The sequence below is a fragment of the Ruditapes philippinarum genome, unplaced genomic scaffold (genome assembly GCF_026571515.1).
Source record: "Ruditapes philippinarum isolate M1 unplaced genomic scaffold, ASM2657151v2 ctg138_1_1_1_1, whole genome shotgun sequence".
NCBI lineage: Eukaryota > Metazoa > Mollusca > Bivalvia > Venerida > Veneridae > Ruditapes > Ruditapes philippinarum.
In genome coordinates, this window is record NW_026854192.1 from 46789 (window position 1) to 68225 (window position 21437).

A 21437-nucleotide genomic window follows, 5' to 3' on the forward strand; every position below is an offset into this window, starting at 1 on the left:
TGATACTAATTGTCTGTTCAATAACTTTAGAAGAAATCATCCAAGGTTTGTGAAAAATAGTTAGGACATTGCCCATGGCCAGTAGATAATCCATATCGACTTTGAGTTAATTAATTAGTATAAAGTCACATTGATACTATAAAAGTTCTTGTGTGCCAAAATACTTGGGAAAGAGTAAGCGTAGGTTTATGAAATGTAATAGCAGCAATTTGACAAATATATGAACCCTCTTTATTATGAGGCTATTAGCTCAAAGATCAAGGTCACAGTAATATGTAATTGTTTTCTTCTCAATAAAGTAGAAAAGTAACAAGTGAAGGTTTATGGAAATTAATAGACACACTCACTGACACATCACCAATGGCCAGTATAACACCCTATACAATCATGATTAGTTTCTGAAAGTGGATCTAAGAGTGGCTCATATAATTTCAAGCTTTCTTCCAAATGGAGCTTAAATAGATATTGTTGAACAAAACTTTGCTCAATAGTTTTTGAAATACAAAACTATAACTTTGATGTGGTTAAGAAGAAATGAGATTCAAAACAACACATAATGATAGCTTAGCATGACTTTTCAAATAAATCTTATTGTAGTATTATCTATAATGCATTTTGATTGTAGTGGATGGGAATTGAATTTAAGATTCTTTGATAGATAGAATGCCAGATACGATTATACAATATTTACCTTATTTTAGCATGAAAATGATTCTTAAATTGCAAGTCTTAAGACAAGAGATATGCTGGTTTAAATGCTTATTGTTTATCTGTTTTAACAAAAAAGGCTTTGTTGTTGGTAAAAGTACAGATTTATAACCTAAGGTTAAAACATTGAATTGAACTTTTTGTTTAAAATATATGAGAATAACATAAGTAGATTAGTAATTTTAGCCTGAAAAATGAAATTTCTTAAGTTGAAATAATTAACTAGTCTCTGCTTTGTAAAGTTTCATTTATCAGGATTAAAAGGCAGAGACAAAAAAAAGTGTTTTATAGTTACTGAGAGGGGTAACCTTGCACTTAAAGCTAATAGATAGATAGCTAATTGAACATCTGTGATTCAACTCAGGTGCCTGTTCGTGCCTAGAACTATGCATGGAAGGGCACATGAAGTCTACCTCTATAGTAAAGTTTGAAAGTCACCATATGACCTATAATGTGTTGGTGCTATGTAAAACCAAACCATCAACCCCTCCCTCCAAACAACAAAATAAATAGATAAAATAAAAAATAAATTATTGCAAACTGAATACTTCTGTTCTTCTACCCTTAAACCCCTCAACTGTTTTCTAGATATTGGTGGCAGTGGCATCGCTTCCTATAGGCCATAGCATGCAAAAACATGTCTTGGGGAGTGCATCCCCCTACCCCCCATAGATGTTGGCCTACACATTGAGGCCAGGCTATGCCCCTGCTGATGAAGTCTCAATTTTTAATATCTAATATACTAGATACACATTCATTATTTATTCCATTTTTACTATTTAGGTCACTATTAGAGGGAAGTCATTTAATGTTTAAAATTTGCTGGATTCTCTTTAAGTTCTTACATATATCCTACCAATTAATTACAGATTGGCTGAACTGAATTTCTTGTTTAAGTTGAATGGATAGAGAAACAAAAATTAATGTCTTTGAAATGCTTTTTTGAACTTAAAAATCTCAGGGGACTGAGCAATCAAGATTGCAAACTTCAAATCACTTGCACTTTACCGCTATTCTTTCTTATCCGATGTGGAACTTTGAATTTTTTAATGTGAGGAAGCTGTCTAGTTAGCTTATGGAAAGTACGTTGTTCTAATAAGGTGCCTGCTCATGCATGTAATAATGCAGGAAGGGGCACCTGAGGTCATAATTCCCACCATTAAAGCTTAATGACTGTTACAGTGCTGCTGTGACCTAAACACCTATAAAACAAACAAACAATATAAATCTCAGGTTAGTCAAAACACCTCACCAGTCAATTTATATTTATGCTTTTATGTTAACGTGAGTAATAAAAGCTAACTTGTTAATCATCACATCCACTTAAATATACAACTGCCAGAAGCAAGTTTATATTAATATATTCAGTTTAGGAAAAACTGCTTGTTAGTGGAATATTGTCCAAGTAATTGCCTTAATAAAGAGAAATTGCTGAGGAATTCTTCTGCCTCATAAAGATTATCATTGCTAGAGGACAAGTGTGAACTTGTGACTTGCAATTAGGCAGTGTTAAGAGCTTAGAGCTGTGAAAATATGGACCAAATAACACAATTAATTATATATGAAAATGTTGAAGTGGACAATTCACATGACTTAGAATTGCTTTTGATACTGTTTCTTGTGTATAATGCTAATGGCTATACAAATTTAGTCTTCTAAATACAATTAAAGCAGGGCAAAGTTTGTATAATATTGTTTAAAACAAAGTTCACATAGTTTTGTTTATCTAACTTTCTTGTTGAATATCCTATGGTCATCTGTGGCTAAACATGTATTATGTCATTGTTGAATTCCTAATACTTCATTCTATAAAAAAATGTACTTTGTGTAATTGTTGGTTGTTGATTCTTCCTATTTCTATCATAAGCCAGAAATAATGGAGTCCCGTCCTTTAAATAATGTGATTCTGTCCTTGAAATTATAAAATCCTATCCTTGAAAAAATGTACACCCTGTCCTTGAAATAATTAACTATTGTTTCTTGAAATAATGCATTCATAACCTTGAAATAATGCAATCCTGTCCTTGAAATAATGCAATCATGCCCTTGAAATAATGCAATCATGCCCTTGAAATATTGCAATCCAGTCCTTGAAATAATGCAATCATGCCCTTGAAATATTGCAATCCTGTCCTTGAAATAATGCAATCATGCCCTTGAAATAATATAATATTTAATTGGTTCTTGAAATAATACAATCCTGTCCTTGATATAATGTTTTCCTGCCATTGAAATTATACATAATATCTGCATATATCATCTTCATCTTAATGTTGTATTATATTAGGGCATGTTATAGCATTTTGCACTTTGCACCTCTTTAAACACAAAACATGACTAAGTCTAGATCTCATAAACCATTTGAAGAGATGAGACCAAAGACTTTTATCAACATATTTTCATGCTAATTGAGGACAGGCAGTGACTTCAATTAACATTCCTCCATTGATATATAATAACCTATTGCCAAGTCAACTTTAAATTACTCAATTACTGAGATGTCTGGTCTATATATAAACATTCTATCTCTAGCTTATGGATTTACGACATAATTGTTAGTATTTGAACTAAAAGGTAATAGTCTATTTCTAAATTTTATACAGTCATGTTTTTTTAAGTGTATTTTAATTTGTGTTATTTCAGACACAAGAGAAAATTGGCCATGTTTGTTCCTGAATCATCCTCAACATTACAGAAGCTTACATCATGGTTTCTAGGAAGACGTCCAGAATACATTGATCCTCGTGTAGTCTCACAGGGTGAAGGCAGAGAAGGTAAACATCAAGATAGTAAAACATGTATTATGTATTCATGTAAAAGAGATACATCTGTTGAATGATTTTAGTAAAGCCTGTTTAGGGAATTTAAAAAAAAAATGACATTTCATGACAGGTGATTAAAACATGTGATTTTGCATCATAGTACAACTATTGACAAGAACATTTGTGACAAGAATCAGCTCAATTATTTGAGGAACTCGACCAATTACCTTAGTGTTTGGTGTTTGGTAATACTGCATAGATCCCTGACCTGTTTAATTCTAATTATAAGATTAGTGGACACAATAAAAATTTCACCACAACCTATATGTTAACAAAAGAGCACCAATGTTTGTGGTTAAATAAATTGTTATTCAAATGAAAGATCAGAGTAGGGATCTATGACTTGTTGAAGGTTTTGCGATTTCATATTTCATTAACCATTTAAGACATTTATATATAATTGAAGCATACCTTCAGGATCAAAATTATAGTTCAACTTAAGCATGAAGTGTGATTGAATCACACTCCTCTATAAACTTATGTTTATTCAGGTAATTGATGCAAGTTTTATATTTATATCCAATGAAGATATTCCCTTCAATAATTTTAGGAGTGTCAAGCTCTTTAAAAATCTTACAATTCTGGCATGGATATTTGCTGAATGACTATACTAAGTCCTGATGGCTCTTATTCTACCATTATAGTACTGAGAATAGTCAAATGTATGGTCAGTTTGATAGCTGTTACTATTTTGGACTTTATTTTTAGAGGTGATCTATTGTTCCTCAAATAGACAGATTTATGTGAACTTGTTTGCAAAACAGAGAAATGATCAATTCATGTTCCTGAATTTAAAATAAAACATTCTGGTTCATTTTCTAAAATTTGAATAAATGGAAATTTTCATTTAATTTGCAGAACACTGCATTATTGTTTTCTTAATACATTTTATCGATGCATTGTCACAACTGTGGCTGAAATCTGTGGAATGCACGTTAATTGTACGATGCACTTAATTTAATTGTTAATTTGCAGTTTTGATTGAAGAATGATTGCAGCTACCAAGTCATTGTTTTGTAGAAATGTAATTGTCATCATATTGTTTCTTTGAATTGTAAATGTTTTGATGAGACTATGAGGTTATTGACATTTGAGAGAACTGTTTAATAAGGATATTTGATACAAACTTTTGGACTCTGGAAATGAAAACAAAACTAGATGGAGTTTGATATGCATTTGATTTACTAAATGCATTTGATATAGATATTTTTGGCTCTGAAAATGAAAACAAGGCCATACAGGGTACAATATGCATTTGATATTGATTGGAAACAGAAATGAGGCTTATTGATTGATTGGATCCAATAATGATTGACTGTCAGGGGCAAATATGGCCAACATATATCATCTTGAAACTTCATGGGTAGAAATATTGTTCATATATAAATGTACAAGAATTATAAATTTTCTTATGTTGAGCTGGGGAAAAGGCAGCCTGTAACTGCTTTTTGTATGACACTAGCTGTAGTAGTTTTATAATGTACTGTATAAGTACTTATTTCTGCGGGCTTAATATTCTGCGATTTTTGTCAAAATAAGGGGTTTTAAATTTCTGTGTATCTTATTTCTACGGTGTCATCTTTCTCACATTGATGTGTTTTATTTCTGCATTTTTATTAAGATATTTGTACAAAATAAACAAGTGAAAACTGACAACATTTCAAGATTTGTTGATGTTACATTACTTCTGGTTTAAAATGCAGACGACTAAGTATGCATTTTTTTGTAATCATCATATATCGGTTTATACACGTAAATAAAATAAAAAAACAACAACATGCAAACACAATTTGAGTAAAAGAATGTCGATTGTTTCTTTAAAGTTGAATTGTGAAGTTAAGTGTGAAAAATAAACAATGGCAAATCGCACATAGACACATGTTACATGTATTGTATAAATACAAAAGACTGTTTACTGGCATTTATTACAATAACAAGGGTTATTTTTTTAATCATGTCTTTGATAATGATATTGTTAAATATTTTTTTAAATGAGAAAATTAAAACAGCGATATTAACAACGGTATAAACCGCACATGAACACAATTTTAGTATTTAATTGCAATGATATGCACTATAAATTTTTATCGAGAATTTGTAAGTATCATGCTATTCTGAGAAAATGATGATTATTTAAACAAATAAAACAAGCAAAGTAGGGATTTGTTTCTAATCGTTTAATCACGATGGATACGTAAAGAAAAAAATCCCAATACCATTAATATCTACAAAAGCAGATAACGATACATGTAATTTAATTATACATGGTAATTTAATTATACAATACTGGTAGTTAAAATATTCCGACATATACATAGGGAAAGGCTTAATTTTCTGCAGTTTTTAAATCTGTGGTGTCGTTATGAACCGCAGAAATAGCAGAAATAAACTTCCCGCAGAAAAAAGTACTTATATGGTAATATTTCAGGATTAATACAGCAATGTAAAGGTTGAAATAAATGAATAAATCTATGTTTTATGTTTCAGTTACTAGAGTGAGATCACAAGGTTTTGTGACAGTATCATTCAATGTTGTGATGAAGGACATGAAGAAGTTAGGATATGATGTGTTACCATCGGATGTATCTTCAGTCAATGTGCCAGAAAATGTTGGCATGACAACGACAGAAGCATGATCTACTCAATTATGTACATTTAATTTATTTGAATTGACTTTGATTGCAAACTGCTGTGATATATCTGATAAACATGATAGATATTGTAATAGCAGATGGTATACAGGTATACATAATAAATTTACATTATTTTACAAAAGTTTAGTTACAATGATCTTATATTATAAAGTGATTTGAAATTGTTAGAGAACTTCAAATTTACTATAACGGCTGTTATCATAAAAAAGTTTTGTGTTTTTTTTCTTTCAATTTTAGCTACCTTGATCTTCTAAAAGCAATGGATGGTATGAATAGTTATTTAAAGAATAAGATAATATCTTCTTATGAATTCTAATGTTCTAATATACATGTATTTAAAATTCTTATTTAGTTCTCAGTATTGATTATTGATTTACAAAATATGTAAAAATACAGGGATATTAGATATAAATTTATTTGTGAAAGGTTGTCTGATTAAAATCTTCTAAATATTAGCACAGGTCTGTAGAATATATTCATTTATAACTATAATTATGTATTTAACTTGGAAATGCATAAATTAAATATTAAGAATAATACATTTGATGTAAATATTATTTACGAGTTATTAGTTCACGGAATACTGTAATAAAATACTGTTTGGTATTTAAATGATTAGATAATGTTTTATTCACTGTTGATATACATTTATTATGATAAAAGAACATGTATTTCTTCTTTTTTTTCACTCATATACAGAAAGTGATGATAATTATTCTTATATCATTAAATAGTTCAGAACCATGAGTGATAATTACTGATATATGCCACCAGTGGCTGTACCCCTGTACTGTCTGAACAAACTCTATAATGTTGACAACACAATTTCTATACTTGTTTTTAAAAATATGTTAAAAATATGTTAATCAAGTTAATCAAGACATCATTACTTTTACTTGAGACAGAAAATGATATGTGGATTAGATTAAGCTTTACCACTGTGAATATTTTATTAATAAATGAAATTGTCTATTTTTCACTTTGTACAAAACCATTCATCATGTTTAGAGAGATTTTAGAAATATGTTCTGACTGAAGAGTGAAAAGTGCAGACCATGACCACACAGCATAGATGTGCCAGTTGATCTTGGTCTGCACTGGTCACATGTGTTGAATCAGTTGCTGGCAGCAGGCTAGTGGTTAAACGTTTTACAACAACCTGTGAGTTATTTACTATACTTATAACTGTATGTTTACTTATAAGGTAATTGTTTGATAAACTACTCTTTTCTTGAGTATTCTATATTCTCATAAAGATATTGAAGGACATGTATAGTTCTATTTGCTTGTTAACTTAACATCATGAGGCAGTGTTGTATATTGATGGCTGTATAATATGTTTGTAATATAGATTTATATAGTGCAGTAGATTAAATAATAAACTCTGAAACTAGAAGTGTGTTAACTGATTCATTTGCTTTTTATGAACAAATAATTAGTGAAATTTATAGATGCTAGTTGAGATGAACAAAATTAGATTTTTAAAATAGAAATAAAGATAGGAAAACATGATACGAATAGATGATACTTTATTAGTCTTGCAAATATCTCTTCTTTTTCAGTATTTGTATTTCTAAACAAAATGTACATGTTTGCATGTATACATAATCATACATGATAGAAGTTACATTTCTTATATTATTTAAACTTTATTTAACCACCAGTAAATTATAGTTCTTCACATAAAGTAGCCAGGTCATATTTTAGTGTTCACCTTTGAACCTTTGTGATGGCAAGTTTCCCTCATTTGTCGTTATGGACACTTTTGTAACAACATATCATCAAAAAACACATGGTGAACTTTGACTGCTTCACAGGAATAAACATTTATTAGGTGGTCCTCTACAAAAGTTATGTAAATGGTTCAAGTTTTAAGCAAAACAGCTAAAAAAATATTGTAAGAAAATATTGCCCAAAGATATTTGTTGGCATGCAGCATTACCTTATTATATTATAACTCTGTCCATTGGATCACTTAGTTTATAAATAATTATACAGATGAGCCTCGGGTATATAAGCCACCTTGTGGAAACAAGAAAGACCAGAGCTTAAATATTTAGCATTGCCTGGTGAACAAAAATTTATAATTATGATACTGGGTCAAAAATTGGTATAGATTACCTGTCCTAAAATTTGCAATGTCCAAAACAAAGATATTTAGCATGTAGCATTACAATATATCCTTCTACAAAACTAATATAAATCATGCCCGTGGAGTTACATTTAGCCCAACCTCGGAATCACGCAGTGTATAAAGACTTATCTAAAATACATTTAAGCCTTCTTGGTTAAAACTAACTATGACACTAGCCTAGATATTTTGCATGAAGCATTTCTTAGTGGGCCTCTAAGAATGTATATAAATAATGCCCTTGAAATAAAAATGCCCCCTCTTCAGGGTCACTTATTACATATTAATAACATTAAACATCTACTGAGATACAACAATTCCTACGGCTTTAATATTTGGCATGTTGCATTTCCCAATGGACTTTTAAAAATAGTACAAAATCATGCTTCTAAGGTAATCAAGAGCGATCGGCCATCACATGTGTCACCTGATGATAACCAATTAAGCAGTTGTATTGAGGAGTGATTGGACAGTTTGCTCCCTATATGTCATGGCTATTTTGTAGCACGATACAGCTACTGTGTAATAAGGCACGCAAAAATTATTAACATGTCAAAACGCTTTTGTATTTAAGGGCCATAACTCGGCCAAAAATCATTTAACCAGATAACCCATAAAATATGCACAAGTACTTGAAGTACCAGTTTCAGTCAAATGACATCAATATCATTAGATTAGTAGACAAAACTTAAAAAAAAAAAAAATAAAAAATAAAGGGCCATAATTCTGACTAAAATCAATGAACTGGAAAATGCTTACGATATGCACAACTAAACTTGGTAGTGATCATTTCTGTACAAGTTTGGATGGATTTAGAGGAGTTGTCAATAAAAGTTTTCTAACAGACAGACGGGCGGAATTCCAGACGACAAAAAAGTGATCTGTATAAGTCTCATGTATTGTAACATGTATTAGCTATTGTAAAGCAGAAAACACAAAGAGCATGCACGGACCAAAACGCTTTTTTTCCAGGGCCTTAACTCAGCGGAAAATCATTCAATGGAAAAAATAATAATACACATAAATACAAAAAAACATGTATTATTTACTCTCTTCTTTATAATTGAAGTTACATACATTAGGCATCAATAGGTCTTGGTAGATATTATGCACTGGGATCTAAGCGTATAAAATATATTTTCTACCTTACAACTGTTGCATCTTTCAATTTAAACTGGATTTTCTAAACCGTCACGATTCCATCATGTATTAAAAACATGGTTGCATGCATGATTGTGTATATATTTTTGATGAATATTCTATTAGGGTTGCTTAGATCACTTGCATCAAATCACTTTTGCCCAATGGATTTGGCTCTAATTCCGATAGAGATCATGGATTTGTTTATTTGAGGGAACTATCCAGTTAGCTGACATAATGTCAGTGGTTTAACTCAGGTGCCAATGTGTCCAAAGTGTTCCAACAATGATACACATAGGACTGATTAAGGTCTTCGGCAAGCAGCAAATCGGGAAGGTCAAAATATGTACTTTATACCGCCAGTGATACGTGGGCCCTCCTCATTTGATTCACTATGTAACTCTTGTTAACTACATGTACTCGTATACTCTTAATTCTTAACAAATTAATTTGAGAACCATCTTCACCATTACCATACGGTAGGAGTGATTTGATCAATAACGTATTTGCATCGGTCTAAGATATGTGTACTTTACAGTTTGTACTTTATATAAACTAGAACTACTTAGCTTAGTTTCAACTGGCCTGACATTTATACATATTATGTTTCCATTTTATCCCGACCGATCCTTCAAACGTTTCATTTCCGTTATTAGAAGCATAAAACGTCCAAATAAGTCTATATTTATAGAAGAGCAATTAATACAGTTTGATTGACCATTTGTAACTTTACGAAAAAATTGTTTAAACGTTGTTTGGACAAATAAAACTTTTGACACTCCCGAATAACCCTGACTTCAAGCTAATCTTATTGTCGTGGCTTTTGTTACCGCTTTAAAAATAAATTATGGATTGTTTATTTAACAATTAAAACAAATCCTATCCTTTTAACATTTTAGTACCAGATTATTGTGTTAATCAATAGCAAGCGTTTTTACAACAAATTGAATAGGGTTAAATCAGCCAAATTTTGTAGACACCTGTTGGAGAATTAGCAATAAGCCTTTAAGAAATTTTTAATGTGACAGGTTACTGGCATCATATTTGCCAAAGTGAATGTTTCAAAACAGAAATCTGAATGGAAATTTTATTCAATTTTATTTTGTTCAATGGCACACAATGCCTGAAAAAAAGTGTTCAGAGTAACTAAGAATATTTTGATTCTGTCTTTTTTTATAATTTCATACAATTGTTTTCAATCACATTTTCTGTTTTTCGTCTTGCCTTGCTTAAAAATGAGACATAACATATTTTGTTCCTGCATGTTTCTGTGCAAATGAACGTTGAATTTAATTTTCTTTCTCTCGATTTTTGACACCTAAGATGATTTAAAGTTGTTTGCTGCATTGACAATAGTGTGTTTAATGACCCTTTTTATTTCCTTAATTTTAGAGATGCAATTGAAGTCCTTGTATTTTTTTTCAAAACAAATATCTTCATTAATTGTTTTCTAAATATTGAACATCCGTGCAATAACAATGTTTGCTTGATATTCGTTGGGTTGAGATCAATCTCACATGTCTGTTAATTATGGTAAATTGTTTTTGATTATGTACAAGCATTTGCATGTTTGACGCTAGAAACTACGAACACATTTACAACAATAAGCGTTTGAGAACTGCTAGTATTAGACTGTTAACATAAGCCAAATTTGTAAGAAAGGTCGATGTTTTGGATATAATGTAAGCTCTATCTAGTAAATGTAAAATGTATGTTCTTTCTCGGCGAGTGAAATACCGACATTTTAAGAAGAAATAACTTCATTTTTAATTCTGACATAATTAGTATACTGTTGAAACCCTAACAATTGGACTGTCCTATATTTACAAACTAATCTCACGAACATACCCATATCATTGATTGCATTTGATTATTGATCTCCGAGAATCCTTATATTTTTTGGATAGCCTTTTGTTACTACGTGTTAATTTAGTAAAAATCATATTAAGAGACAGGTATATTGCACTGTTCGACAGATAGAAGCACATCATTCTGCGTTAATAATACTCATCAAACAGAGTTTTACGTTACCAATGTTTTAATATATGTTGATAAACCACCAAGAAAAATGTAATTAAATTCATGCTTATAGAATTTTTCATATAATTTTGACTCATTATAACATGCCATGAAAAGTTTGTTCTCTATTAGGCCATTTTCTATCTCCATTAAAGATATCATTTGATTATTATCATTATTAACCGATCAAACAGAGTAAAGGAAAGCTTTGGAATATATAATTTAATTTTATGTCTTAATGATTGCTTGTATAATATGCACCGTATCCAAAAACAAAGATATCCTGATCGGTGGTCTTGAGAAATTTTATTTAAAGGTATCTCTGCTTTATAATATGAAAAGTGCTTATAAATCTTGGTGATATTAATAATTAATTTTCATGATGTCTTCTATTAACCATTACTTAATGAATACAAACCTTGCTACAAGTCTTCATAGTGGTAACAAGATTTATTTACTTTGTCAAGAGACCATTTTCTGAGGGGTTTTTTATTCGCCAAGCAAATATAAACCATGATATGAAAGACGATTTTACTTTATCTCCCAGTACGATTTTTTCGGTTTTAACTGTCACTAAGATATTACTTAAGAATTTAAGGTGTTGTTTTAATTTTGAAATCAATACACTGTAAGCCAATCTATCAAAGCAGTTTACAGTAAGATGTTTATTATCCCCCGCCGAAAAGGCGGCGGGGGATATAGTAATAGTCTCCGTCCGTCCGACCTTCCGTCCTTCCGTCCGACATTTTTGTCCGGAGCATATCTCTCAATGTATTTGAGTTATCAACTTGAAACCTCATAGGTGGATAGACCTCATTGAGGAGGAGTGCAGTGCAAAAGAATGATAACTCTACCCTGCATAATTTTTGAGTTATTGCCCTTTGTTATTTTTCAAAATTGATTTTTGTCCAGAGCATAACTCAAAAAGCCTATGAGATATCAACATGAAACTTCATAGGTGCATAGATCTCACTCAGGAGGTGTGCAGTGCACAAGAATGATAACTCTACCTTTCATAATTTTTGAGTTATTGCCCTTTGTTATTTTTCATACTTAATATTTTACCTGAGTGGAGCATAACTCAAAAAGTGTTTGAGATATCAACATGAAATGTCATAGGTGGATAGATCTTATTGAGGAGGAATGCTGTGCGCAAGAATGATAACTCTTCCCTATACAATTTTTGAGTTATTGCCCTTTGTTCTTTGTCATGCTATTTTGTCCTGAGCTTATCTCAAAAAGTATTTGAGGTATCAACTTGAAACTTCATAGCTGGATGGATCTCATTGAGGAGGAGTGCAGTGCACAAGAACGATAACTCTACCCTGCATAATTGTTTAGTTATTGCCCTTTGTTATTTTTCAAAATTAATTTTTGTCCAGAGCAAAAATCAAAAAGCCTTTGAGATATCAACATGAAACTTTATAGGTGCATAGATCTAACTCAGGAGGTGTGCAGTGCACAAGAATGATAACTCTACCTTTTATAATTTTTGAGTTATTGCCCTTTGTTATTTTTCATACTTAATTTTTCAATTCAATTTCTTTCTTAAAAGTATTTGAGGTATCAACTTGAAACTTAGGTGGATAGATTTTACTGAGGAGGGATGCAGCACACAAGAATGATAACCTACCCTACATTATTTTTCAGTTATTGCCCTTTGTTATTTTCAGCCATCAGTAGTCACATAGGTTTCAAATCTGTAACCACTATAGCCATCAGTTTTCATTACCAAAAGACCTCTTAAAATGGAGTTATTCTGCTCTACTACATATACATTCTTCCAATGAGCAAACACATTCGGCGGGGGATGGCCATGTTGACATGGCTCTTGTTTCTGTTTCTTTTAAGTTTTTACCATATCATAATCATAAAACAGGCAGGAAAAATGAAGTATAGAGATTTATGTTGTTGCTTTTTTCAATTTTATTTTCTGAAATAAAGTGCACAACTTTATAAATGTATGATAAAATTATTTCCTCTTAATTTCAAAACATATAGCATGATAAACACAGCACAAAAATGTATCATGCAGCTTTGTACAACAAACCATTGTCAGTCGCAAAAAGAAATACAACTCTTAGAAAATCCTTTATTTGGAAATATCACAAATATAGCTCGTTATTTGTTCAGAATTTATGAAATTATCTCACATCAAGTTGCCCCAATACATCATAACAGATATTCTTCAATTTAAGATGTAACAAGATTTACAAAAGATTACAATAACTTTTGGCAAACATTTCCCGCGAGACAACTAATGTTTTCTAGACATGCCACTTCTAATGTTCAAGAAAATATGTGTTAACAAAAATCTATTAAGATGTTTGAAATTAGCCAGCCTCCCTGTTGATTGTAAATAATCATTTACTCTGTATATAACATGCAAAAGCTAGATCTAGAAATGATATGTGATCAAAACAAGAAAACTGCATACCATTTTCTTGCTGCAATAAAATGTGATGACCGTTCCACCGAAATGACCACTTTTTACTTGAAGATTACACAAGATTTCACTTGCAGTCGCATTATATTATTAAAATATTTGTTAATAAGCCAAATGTGAATAAAATGCGATAAACTGTATTCTAAACGGAATTATCAATATGTGCGTTCACGTGAGTTGTTAAAGATCGTTGGCTTGAAATCACTTGCCTCTCACTTTTGTGGGTTCGAATCCTACCATTGACTACGGAATCTTTCACCTGAATAAGTATGAAGCTAGCTTACATAACGTGAGTGGTTCTATTCACCTGAGATTTTGCTCAACAATGGAAGCTATACACTAGTAAATAGTAAAAAATGTATAAACTAATAAAGCGTTTAAATTTTTTTAAATAATTGTAAAAAACTTCATACTAAATGTAAGAAGAATTAATAAAATTTGTAGTTAATTAATAAGATGTTTGTATTGTTTCGAAAATATTTACTTTAATCACTGTTGAAACATAATTACTTTTGTCCACGATTCTTATATTAAAGTCTACTCATATTTCAACACGGCTTCATATCCAACTATTTTATGTCTATACGTTTTCTATTTTGTATTAGATTTAAATCTCTCGTGTCTACTTTTATGAAAATCGAGACCATTAGGTTTAGTCTTATCCTCAAGACATTAATTCTTTAAATGTTTGATTACTATTACCATAATTGAAACAATAAAGCTGTTTAAGAAATTTTGCACAATTACATTACTTATTTGTAATGATCTTATCTTTTACCAAAAGACGTCCATCTACACACTTCATTTATCTTTATTGTATATTCTAATAAATAATTTAGAGATCTGAATATAGCTGTTTTAAAATAATAAAGTGGAATCTGTTATCACGAACCTATTCACATAAAACATATATTAGAATCACATTGAAGACGAGAGTTAATGTATAAAACGTAGTAGATTGGATAATAGAATAAAAAAGACTTTGAAGAGAATAGAAAATATTTTCTTTTTTTTTGGAACCATGTTTAAGGCCCGTTTATTTCAAGAAAAGAATACAAACATAATATAGCATTTATATTGATTTTGACACACATGAAAATTCAAATCCGTCTGATCAACGAGAAAATGAAAAACAATGGAAACATTTAACAGCTGTCACTTCCAAGCTCTATTTCAATAATTTAACACATTTTTCCTCATACAAGTTTCAAGGCGCTAAACCGTTGCTTTTAATATGTTGCGTAGCATTCTCTTGATTATTGGCGCCTGGGTTGATTTCTAATTGTTCGCTGTTTTCACATTGGTGTGTGCATTGACCTTTTCGCTGTTTCAATTTCCTCTACTTCGGAAAATCAATTGAAATCATATCTGGGTTTCAATTAATTCTTTATTGATAATAGTTATTTTTGGTTTGATTTTCGTATGTCGGCCATTGAGAGGTAATAACAGGTGTGTGATAACCATGTTACCAAAATACTGACATTACTGATTTGAAATTTTTAGCGTAAAACCATTTAGCATAAAACAAATTTGTACTGAAAGAGTAACACATACTCACTCACAAGCCATACAAATGATGGGCCTGTATTTTACATGTATCACACAATTTTCCTTTAAAGCGATAAGCAATATTAAAATGCTGACATATATTATTGTACTAGTAATATTTCTTTTCTGCTTAAATGCACCGTTCTTTTTTAATCAAGTTATCAATGCTTTTTCTTTGTATGAGAAAGAAAAAACTGCTATCTATTATTGGCACATATTTTGCCGCTTTCCATTATCGGGTTTATACACTAATTCTCATTTTGTCAGTAAATAGGGAACTCTGACAAGATTCCTGCAAATAACGGAAACAAACGACACCGAATTGTTTTCATGTTAAATCACACAGCTGTATATCTTATCCTTGCAGGCCTTGTTCTAGAAACAAAATTACCAACCTTCTTCAGAAGCAAACAAAAGGGTCATGAAGGTGCTCAACCGCCTACCTGAAAACATTGCTAGAAAAGGTTAAAGCCAGTAATGAGCTCACATTGGATTTGTCACTTCCTTTCTCCAGGCTGATTAATTGTTAAATAAGTGACCCATAGAGCGGGGCCGTTTTGACCTAGGGACATGAATTATACAATTTAATAGTACATGTTAAATATTTATGTTCTTGTCATTGTAGTTTCACTAAAGAAGACTTAAACGCACCTTTCTATACAAGTTATAGAAACTAAGAGACCCCCGTGTTTGATGAATTTTGACCCACGGAGCCTGGTTTATATAACTTTTATAGAGGACCACAAGGTGATGCTTCGTGCAATGTATCTAAGCTCTTGAGAAGAGATTTTAGAGACAACAATACTATACAAGTCTGTGTTAAATAAGTGACATCGGTGTGGGGCTTTTATAATCCCAGGGACATGACCTATGTAATTTTGTAGAGGTCAATTAGATGCTACAGGCCAAAAAGCTAAACTGTTGGCATGTAATTTCACAAAAAAGACATCAACCTTTTTTCTAAACAACTTTACTTAAACTTAGTTACACTCGGGTGGGAGAATTTTTGAGCCTGGGACATTATTTTTATATAAATTTAGTAGAAGACCACAAAGCGATGTTACATGCCAAATACACCAAAGCTCAGGGCATTGTAGTTTCTGAAGAAAGGTCGTTTCGGTTATTTTACTTAACAAGTTTATGTAAAATAATTTCACACCAGGGTGGGGCCATATTTTCCCCCAGGGGTGAGTTTTGTTGAGGTCTATTAGGCAATACTACATGCTAAATATCTTATCTCTAGGCATAGCATTTTCATACAAAAATACTTATGATTATTTTCTTTTATAAGCCAATGTAAACTACGTGACCCACTGGGCGGGACCATTTTTGACCCCAGTGGCATGTTTTACATAACCTTTGTAGTAGTCTACAAGTTGATGCTACATGCCAAATATCTAGGCTGTGGGCATCGTAGTTTCTGGGAGGATCTTTTCAAAGTCTTATTTTAGCTCTTGTGACCTGCTTATGCATCAAACTGGTATCATTGATTCGGCAAAGCAGCCGAGTCTTATAAGACGCATGATTTACCGCGGAATGGCACGATTTATTTTGCGAGTCGTCAATAAAAAAAATTCAATGTAACATTCACATGCATCAGCTTTACACTTCATGACCAATTTTAAATTTCTTGCCTTGTTGCAAAACATTTTTATTTACATTTTCAATTGGGAAGACCAGTGTTTTAGTATACCCGTATACAAATAATACAAATATACAAATGGCCTGTGCAACTGTCTGTAGTTTACGTGGAACCAGGCTAAAATTAAATCATGCGTAAACAAATTGTCAACACCTAAAATTCACATGCATCAGCTTTACACTTCATGACCAAGTATTTTTGTGACAAAAAAAACAACAACTTCAAATTTGGAAACAAGTGTAATAAACTAAACTGAATACAATTTCAAACAAAAGTTTTGATGTTTTTTTTACAAGCATTCTACTTTTATATTACTACCTTTTACGTACATGACCGAACGTATCCGCAACATGATATATTTATTATTGTCTTAATTCAACAATTTAAATAATATATTAACGTTTTCAATAAAAAAAATTCTTTATGAATTAAATTTTAATAAAAAATCCTGTGATGGCAGTAGTCAGTGTAGCGAAACAAAGGGACACTACTGCGTTGGAGTTGCACATGAATTATACAGAAATCTCGAGCAACTATTTCTAGTCCCGTCATATAAAAATACTTCTTTGGAGTTCCTGTCAAAGTATTAAAGATAAAAAGAGAACCCCCTAAAAACACCATCAACAAAAAGAAAGAAAACCAACAACAAATAGCACAAGCACATCAACTAAAAAAAGTGAAAGTGATAACAAAGAACATTTTTAGAAAAAAAAATCAGTGGTTAGGGGAATGCCAGCACGAAATAAAGTTTCTTTGTGGTCTGTTTTTGCCAAACAGACGTCATTAAACAAGTTTTTAAATTTTAATGAAAATTTGATAAAATGTTTTTTATTCTTATAACATGCTACTGAAATAAAATATCGCCTTTTTGTCATGCGAAAATAACAAAACCCCAATGATTTATATAAATAATCTATATATTGCCACTGTTTCTTGTATTACCTCACATAATTACAAGTCAATAAGTGCCAGTAATTGCAATTTTATCAATAAAATAATTGAACGAATGAATTTAGACATATTTATATCGAAACCATCTCATATAAAACATTGGCATATCCCGTACTTGAACTTATGAGACAATGACAGATCTTATACTTTTGTCATAGGACGAATCAAGACTAATCAAGTATTAACTAACTTATTGTTGATAAAAACATCGGAACTGAAATGTCTTTTTAACACATGCATTTTCGGAAACCTGTCTTGAAAAATAAACAAAACAAATGCTAAACATCTTCATTGTTACTTTTTAAGAAAGAAAGAAGTCATATTTCTATAGCTGTTTATTGTATGTAAGTGGGGATAAGACAGAGAGCTGTGATTTTTTAAAGAGTGTCTTGTAAAGTAAAGCTTGTCTGCCTGTTTTTCATTTTTTACGGCAATAGTAATAATTGGTTATACAAAAAGTGTTATTGTATTACGATTCCCTGTGGAAACTATGTGCTTAAATGCTAAGAATAAACATGTTATCATTGATTTTAAAGTAATTGCTGCTAAAACTTATGACGCCTATTTAAACAATAAAAACATACGCATGTCGCATTTAAAACAATTTTCTAAAATTCTATTTTTTTAAATTTCTTTAGAGCATTAACTTTAACTCCATATTCATTGAAATTTAATCAGAATACAAAAATAATGTAACGTTTTGTAATTTGCTGCTTATTGATAACACCTCCTAGATTATGTTGACGTGCTTTGAAATAACAACTTGGTCTGTTCTCGAGTTTAATGATTCTTAAAGCCAAAATTTGCAGAATTAGGGTCATGTTTTGATGATGCTAAATATTTGTGTTGGTTTTAAATCATGTCGAGATTGTCAAGATCAAATGACATCTTTCCAGCCTTACTGGTGGAGGTATACCTCAGATGCCGCTAAGTGCATTAATACAGGCAAGAGTTGGCACCTAAGAAGATCCAACGACATTCCGTAAGCTAGCTGGATAGCTTTCTCGCATAAAAAAATCCATTGTCCCTGACGGGAATTCAACCTGTAGCGGTGGTGGAGAAGGTAAATTACAGCCGGTAGTTTTATGTAACCACTTGGCAACAGACATTACCAGTTGAAATATGCCAGTACAATAAGTATAAATTTTAATAAAAGAGCTTTTTTTCATGGCCTTTCCTAAGGGCTTGTTTTTTTAAAAATAGATTTTGTTACATAAAAGATACTATTTAAGAATTAATTCGACATAGACAACAACGTCCAATAACAGAAATAACAAAATAAAAATGCAACAACAACAAATTTGTTAGCAAATAAAAGCTGCTGATTAGATAGATATATTTGTAAAAAAAACAATAACCGAAACTGTTATTCAACACAATACCATATATTTCGGCTGATTGATGATTTAGTGCAACATAACATATTTGACATCATTTAAGTCACGTACCATATCATCTATTTTCTGTAAGGACTATTTGTAAGTGCAACTGTCTATAATGTGACAACCGAATCGGAAGCGTATAATAGATATCGGCACGTACGTACTGCTGCCATCAAATGGGTTCCCAGCACGCTCATTTTACGAACCTAATTAAATCATTCTATCAGAATACGCAGAATACGAGCTATTAAATAAATACAATCCTAGATATCATGCAGCCAAAACATCTAAGATTCGGATAGTAAAACATTCATTCAAATCTTAATATGAAAAATAGAAAGTATTCTTAACAGTAGAATACATGTATTGTCAAAATAGTAAACAAAGGAAATTATTTAAGTCAACAACCCACAAAAATGTGCAAACATGCAAAAAGCCCTTATTACATAAATAACGGCGGTGTAAAATTGTGGTTAAAAATACAATATGTAAGAAAGTGCGGTATATAGTGAACAAAACTAAACTGACAATATGAGCCAAATTAATACTGGTCCTTTTTGTAATACATGGTCTTTTGCAAGCCTTTGTAGCCCAAATATTGTTTGGTGTTTCATTTTGGCTCATAAATGTTTATCCTTTTGTGTTTTCTAAATAACTGAATATGTTTTTTTCTGTATATGATGTTAGAGCTATAATATGTTATGTTGAGTATTATTATTTACCTATGTGATTAATAGGTGAAAATACGGAGTTTTTATTTATACAAAACTACACAATGTGCTCATGAACATTTCAATTTCATAATAGGTGACAAACGGAATTTTTAATCTATGCAAAAACTACAAAACGTACTCATGAACTTTATTGAAATGTAGAAAATGCTTGCTGAAACTGTCTTATTTGAATAAGATAATGCAAACGCTATGTTTTTGAAACTGCATTCTTTATAACTGGTCATGTTATTTGTTAATGTCGCAAAACTGCCTACCAGTGTCGTAATATATTTTCTCTGTATGTACAGAGATGTCGTTTTCTATTTTTCTATACAAAATGTATTTAAAAAAGACTTTTTAGCAATAATCAGTATTTTCATTATATCAAATTCGAGCATGATATATTCTTCATGAAGCAATGTCGTAAATGTCTCGATAGAACGATGAAAACATACACATGAATTAGTAAGAAATCGCTCGCTCGGTTATATTGAGCCTCATCATATGAAACATCGTAAATGTCTCTCTTTTCTCCAAAACCCCATTGTATTGCTTACATATCAACATTGCCGCTAAAAAGTATAGAAAGAGAGCTTAAGTCATTTTACATTGAACTATTCATTTAGCTTTGTTATTTAGTCATGGGGCTGTTTAATAGTTTATGTAAAATCTACAAAACATTTTCACTTATTATTTTTAACAGCCAGATAAAACCAATTATGAACTCAACAGAATAACAACTGAAGAAAATGAAATAATATATCTGAAGTCGGCATTCTTTTCGATTACTACAAAGTAAAATAGTATTGACTTTTCCTTTGGCAATGTTATTGTAAACAGTTTGCAATTTCTTTTAAACGAAATACCGTCTAGTATTTCCACAATCACAAAGTTATAGATAATTTGGATGATGAAATCGTTCTTTTAATGATAAATTAATAAATATAACAGCTCTGATGACTGGAAACATTGTTTACTATGTTTTACTTTTGCACATGTTATGTTTTACATCACTTTTTGATAGAACGAATGTTGTTTTTTTGGCAACGAGATTGAATCTTATCTGTTGTAGAATATAAACAATACAAGCATATCAAGTTTTTTTCCGTGCACTTTATGAATCCTTGCCTTATCGTTTAGACCGATGTATATTACTCACTCTGTATGCATTATACCGTATAAGAATATGCTCAAAGCTAGCCAAAATCATTCCTTTTAGGCTATTTCATATTTCATGAGTACTTAAGCGTTTCTCAAAAACATACTGTAAACGTAATATTA

The 21437-nt window shown here is 31.1% G+C and overlaps 1 protein-coding gene across 1 annotated transcript in view; it reads left to right on the forward strand.

The window, feature by feature from the left end:
- The window catches only part of LOC132739366 (B9 domain-containing protein 1-like), a 35992-nt gene extending 28412 nt beyond the window's left edge, over positions 1-7580 (forward strand). Inside the window, exons 5-6 of the mRNA XM_060727060.1 lie at positions 3352-3482; positions 6018-7580. Of these exons, the coding sequence (XP_060583043.1) occupies positions 3352-3482; positions 6018-6166 (280 nt within the window). The 3' untranslated portion in view covers positions 6167-7580. The remainder of the gene's footprint in view (positions 1-3351; positions 3483-6017) is intronic.
- The last annotated feature ends 13857 nt before the right edge of the window (positions 7581-21437 follow it).